The sequence below is a fragment of the Somniosus microcephalus genome, chromosome 1, assembly GCF_052327205.1.
Source record: "Somniosus microcephalus isolate GS21.2 chromosome 1, FLI_Smic_1.0, whole genome shotgun sequence".
NCBI classification, from domain to species: domain Eukaryota; kingdom Metazoa; phylum Chordata; class Chondrichthyes; order Squaliformes; family Somniosidae; genus Somniosus; species Somniosus microcephalus.
Genome location: NC_140987.1, coordinates 408,981,274 through 408,987,273, shown reverse-complemented (window position 1 = coordinate 408,987,273; position 6,000 = coordinate 408,981,274). Strand labels below are relative to the sequence as shown.

The 6,000-nt window shown below is 44.4% G+C and overlaps 1 protein-coding gene across 5 annotated transcripts in view; it reads left to right on the top strand.

Moving 5' to 3' along the window:
• The first annotated feature begins 916 nt into the window (after positions 1 to 916).
• Positions 917 to 6,000, top strand: part of lamp2 (lysosomal-associated membrane protein 2) — a 28,571-nt gene continuing 23,487 nt past the window's right edge. For 2 of the 5 annotated variants that reach the window (XM_085998673.1, XM_085998692.1), the window contains exon 1: positions 921 to 1,089. In XM_085998673.1, coding sequence (XP_085854799.1) covers positions 1,044 to 1,089 — 46 coding nt within the window. In that variant the 5' untranslated portion in view covers positions 921 to 1,043. Of the gene's footprint in view, positions 1,090 to 6,000 lie in introns of all 5 variants that reach the window. The other 3 variants (XM_085998699.1, XM_085998663.1, XM_085998682.1) reach the window with 3 other exon arrangements.

Here is a 6,000-nt window from a genome sequence, read left to right as displayed (position 1 = left end):
AGAGGGACAACCAGTAAACTAAGAAAAGAATATATATAAACAATGCGAATGTATATTTATACACTCAGGGATATACCTGTTTATACACTGTATGAATAGAACTGCGTTTATGTGCTAAACCATAAATGTATTTTGATGCTTTGGCAACATAAGAAACTTATCATGCCAATAAAGCGATTTGAATTGTGAATTGTGAATCAGTGTCTCAGATGTACAGTTCAGGATTGAATATCTTACACTTTGATAGATCCAATTATGTTAATAGCTAAAATACATGCGCTTTTTCAAAATTCAAATGATAAAAATAGATCAATTTATTTTTACATTTATTATAAGAAACTGTTACAGCATGATCACCAAGTGAAGGAAACAATAACTGCCAACTGCAGAAACAGCAACATCACGTGGCATCCACCAACCAACTCAATATCCCAACTCGTGATGGTGCTGACATCAGCAACACAGCAGGTGACGGCACCAGTCCAAAATATGTCAATGTCTGGCAGGGAAACACATTGCTCTTTCTTTTTGCTAAGATTAAAAACTATTGTTCTTGTTATCATAATGCTGATTAAAAGTGCCAGTAATTGTGACTTGTTATATTCTCGGTAACCTGTTCGACCCGAGCATTGCACGGGATGGGATTCGCTTGTTGGAAATACCTTGCTCTTACTGGTCTAATAGTTTTTAATTGGCGGCATCCTAATGTGATTGGTCGATTCGGGAATTCTCGCGTCTGATTGGTCCATTGACCATTGATTGATTGGCCGGACCGGCAGGCTGATCGGCTCGTGGCGTAGTATCAGTTCCCTGATTGGTCAATCGTACGCGCGCTCCCCGGGCGTACCCATAGCCGATTGGCTAGCCTGGAGCACGTTGAGTTAATTGGTTGGTTTCGGTGTGCTGCGCCGGCAGCTGATTTGCCGAGGGTATCGGTGAGGTCACGGATCACGTGCTCCTGTTCTAGTTGAACCCAGGCGGTGGAGAGTGCGCATAATCCAGTTGGTGCTGTTGTTGCTGCCGCGCCTTGTCAATCTTCGACCATGCAGCGTTGTGTCGGTGTCCGGGCTGCCCTTCTTCTCATTGCAGGTGCGTGTCTGGCTGTTCATGTGACGGGCAGCTGTTGGAGTGCCGGCTGGCCTAGTTGAGGAGACAGCCTCGCGGTGGACATTGGCCGTTCGCCTGGTTCTTTGAGCTGGGACAGGCCTGACCGCTCGGCTTTGAAGTTTTCTTAATTTGCTTCAGGCGCCGGGTTGAAAGTCCTCTTTTCTTCCCGTCCGCCTTGGTACGCGGTAAAGACCGCGCGATTTTTCTCCGGGTGTTTTCAGTTGTTGTAAGGGATTAAAAGTCCTCGCATGCTCTCCGTGTGAAGGCAGTTCCTGCGGGTGGCCGAGGGTCGACACTCGCCGTGTGAGCCGTTTCTACGCCGCCGCTACAAACCCAGCGCGGCTGGATGTTTCCAGCACTTACAATCGTTGTTTGTACCGCCTCAGCGGTGCGAGGCCAAGCTTCACCTCCCTTGAACTCTTGCTTTACCGTTTGCTCCTAACTCCTTTCGACAAAACAATGTGGAGTTCTTAATGTGTATATGCAACAAATGTTGTCTCTTGAGGGGGAAAACAAGTTTTTTGTTTTGAGTAGACGTCCATAGTCGGAGCTCTTTACACTTTCAGATGCGAGTGCATCTATATATTTCCCAACATTTCCTGTTTTAATTTCAGGTTTGTGTTTTTCTAACTGGTGATTTGATTGCAATTTTATTTATAGCTGGTAATTTTAGTCATACGCCCTAAGTTTTAATTTCCAACGAAGGCAAGTTGATAAACTTTCCAAATCTCATCTTTTGAGAATACCCCGAGCCTTGCACTCAAATTTCTGTTTCAGGTTTTTGGCATCCACCCCTCTAATAGGACTCCAAGCCTTTAACTAACTCCGGATGATTTAACGGTTTCCTGTGTTAACAACTAAGGAACCCTAGGGTTTGTTTTTGTTCATCAACAGTCAGAGGCCTATGCTGGGGATATTGGCTTAGGGCAAGATGTTTGGATGTTTCTGCATGTGGTTGAATATAGCCTGTTGACATTTGCTATCTAACCTTGTGCATTAATAAAATGGTGCTTGGATGAGTTAGCATAGGATTGCTGGTGCTTCTGGTACCATACTCTGGAGGGAAAAATTGAGTCTTCAAAAGTGCTGGCACTGGCCAAGTTTTATGGAGGAGGTTTAGGGCTTGTAGAATTTGGGGAGAGTATTTCAGTAATGCCAGCCCCACTGTCTCAGATTGAGATTTGGAAAGAGTTGCTATTTTTTGGTTTAGATACCTCATTAGGGGTGTTATTTAATCTCTCATAGGTCACAGCTCTTTAAAGCATTTTCAGATGCAGTAATTTTTGTAATGTTTTTATATATATATAAAAAAAAAAAAAAAAAAAATCCTACCTGTTACCAGCACCCTTTGCCTGGTGACCATGCAATGCAGTCCCTGCAGCTGCCAACTAAAGTTTTTTTTTTGGGTGGGGGTAGTGGGGGGAATCAAACACCTTCCTATGGAGATGAAAGTTGTGATCACCCCCAGTGACTATTGATGTGATATGAAACCTTTCATCATTTCAGTTGCAGGGTAACCCTACAGGTTCAGCAACATGCCTGTTGAATACTTTACTGCAGGATATCTTCCTGGAGTGGGATTAGGCTCTGGCTCCTGTTGGGAACGCTGGCATTGTTTCAGGTGTAACTCTCTGCCTGCCTCCTCACTGCACAGCTGCTGAGTGCTTCAGGGTGCCTCCTCTTTCTTCTTTCCCCCCCCCCCCCCGGTTTACCAGCCTGTCTGCACAGACTTGAGAACCACTGGATAATTCCTCCATTATCCAAATACATGGGAAGGCTGCTGTCATCCAATTATCAAATTAGAGTGTTCTGATTGACCTTGGCTAATGCTACATTACTGGATATTGGCATATAATGTCACTTAGGTTAACTAGGCATGTGGGCTTGCCTACAAGAATGACTTGTCACGGGACTCCTGAAAACCATCTGGTGCAGCCTAAAAACTTGAACACCTTCCTTTCCTGTCTCCTGTGTGCCCCCCTTCCATCTGTCCCCTTAACCACCCCCCCCCCCCCCCCCAAATGTCTTTCTCCCCCTTGCCGATGGTCTCGCTCCCAAACCCTTCTGGTTTTTCTCTTCTCCCTCCTTTACAATCTCTCTCTCCCTCACACTTCTGTCATCGCTCTCCCTGTGTCTTTTTCCCACTGCTTCTCTCCTGTCTTCCCCATCATCTTCCCTGTATCTCAGTATCTCTTGCACTTAGTGTCTACTCCTCTCTCTACCTGCCTGGGGTGTACTCCTCTCTCCTTGCCTGGGGTGTCTCTTCCCCACTCCTTTTCCCAGCCACATCAAACTCTTCCTCTTGTGTCTCCATCCCTGTCTCCTCCCCCACTGGTCTTGATCTCTTTCCCCTTCCCTGGAGTCTTGTCTGTCTCCCATTCCTCTCTGTACCCCCTTCTCTCTCTGCATTAATTTCCCCCACCTTTCTCTGTACCTTAATCTTGGGTGCATTTTACCCAGTGAGGGAAGCCTATCTGGTCACTGTTAATGCATAACAGCAAAGCCTAATTCAGCCAGGAAAAGTATTATCATGCAACTACCAGGATGGTAGAAGGCAATCTCTTCGTCTAGCAATTCATATGCATCTGCAGATGTTTTGTAGAGCTATACAACATAGTTAAGGGAATGGAAAAGCTTAATCCAGAATGTTACTTTAGAATAAGGGACACTGTAGTAAAAGCTAAATTTAGGACTGATGAGAAGTTCTTCACACAACTACATGGATCGGGCTTGTAGATACAATCCTGATGGCAAAAGGCATGGGATTATTTTGGAAATTGGATGCTGCAGTTGGAGACTGTAGGGTCTTTGCAGATGGGACGAATAGTTTTCCTCATGAATAATGGGAGACAAACTATTAAGTGCATTTGCAATTTACCTGATGGGTTAACTGGGCCACAGGGATGTTCTCTCTATACACCAGCTATCCTATACATTAGGTATCTATAAACAGTTTACATTCACAGCATTGCCACAGCCCAGGTTACCTGGAATTATCCCCTCCTTCCTGGATGCAACCTGTAGAGATTACCCCCAGGCCAGGCTCCCCCAGCAGCCTAGGCTGGAACTGCAGCACCCTGGCAACACTGGCTGCCGTTCCCAGGGCAATTGGTGACTGACGGGTAGTAGCTGCGCATGCTGCTTGCCCGTCCTCCGATTTGCTTCTGCAATCAGTAGGGTGTTTCATTTTGCAGCAGTGGGAATTGGTGCAAAGTAGTGCATTGTGGCACATGCAGTTCTCGGTGAGCTGGACTTGCATGACTCTGGATGATATGAGAATGGAGCTACATCTCCCAGCGACTTGGACTCCTCCACATAGCTTCTGGTGGAGTGTGCACTTCTGGTTTGCTCAGCAGATCAGCAATATTGCAGGCAAAGTTTAAAATTGTGTTATCTGAAGTAGATTGCAAGTTGGGATGAATTTTCATTGAATTGCAAGATATGCAATTTTCAATCATGAGTTGGTGTTACTAAAAATAGTTCAACTGAATTACTTTTTAACTTCTGCTCTAGATAATTGACTTTTGCATTAGTCAGGCCCATTTTCTGTTTCTTTAAAGGCAAGCATCATTAATTCGATGTTATAAAACATAAAATAGGAGCAGGAGTATGCCATACGGCCCCTTGAGCCTGCTCTGCCATTCAATAAGATCATGGCTGATCATCGACCTCAACTCCACTTTGACACCTGATCTCCATATCCCTTGATTCCCCTAGAGTCCAAAAATCTATCTCGGCCTTGAATATGCTCAAAGACACAGCATGCACAGCCCTCTGGGGCAGAGAATTCCAAAGATTCACAACCCTCTGAGTGAAGAAATTCCTCCTCATCTCAGTCTTAAATGGCCTACCCCTTATCCTGAGACTATGCCCCCTAGTTCTAGACACTCCAGTGAGGGGAAACAACCTCTCTGCATCTACCCTGTCAATCTCCCTCAGAATCTTGTATATTTCAATAAGATCACTTCTCATTCTTCTAAAACTCCAGAGTGTAGGCCCATTCTACATAATCTCTCATCATAGGACAGCCCTCTCATCCCAGGAATTAATCTAGTGAACCTTTGTTGCATCGCCTCCAAGGAAAGTATATCCTTCCTTAGATAAGGAGACCAAAACTGTGCAGAGTGCTCCAGGTGTGGTCTCACCAAGGCCCTGTACAATTGTAGCAAGACTAACTTACTCTTATACTCCAACCCCCTTGCAATAAAGGCCAACGTGCCAATTGATTTCCTTAGTGCTTGATGTACCTGCATGCTAGCTTTGGGTTTCTTGCATGAGGACACCCAAATCTCTCAACACCAACATTTGAAAGTTTCTCGCCATTTAAAAATATTTTTTTCCTGTTCTTCCTATAACCTCTCATTTCCCTACCTTATACTCCATCTGCCACTTTATTGCCCACTCAGTCTATATATCCCTTTACAGACGGTGTTCTCCTCACAGCTTCCTGTCACACCTAGCTTTGTATAGTCAGCAACCTTGGATACATTACACTCTACCCCTTCATCTAGGTCATTAATATAGATTGTAAATAACTGAGGCCCCAACACTGATCCTTGCACCACCCCACTAGTTACAGCCTGCTAACCTGAAAAACATCTGTTTATCCTTACACACTTTTTCTGTCTGTTAACCAATCCTCTATCCATGCTGCTATATTACCCCCAACCCCATGAGCACTAATCTTGTGTAATAACCTTTTGTGACACCTTTATTGAATGTCTTTTGGAAATCCAAATATACTACATCCCTTTATCTAACCTGCTAGTTACATCCTCAAAACTCTAATAAATTTGTCAAACACTATTTCCAATTCATAACATTAGGCAGAGTCAACATGGTTTTATGATTTTCTAAGTGCTCTGATAACCACTTCCTTAATGATGGATTCTG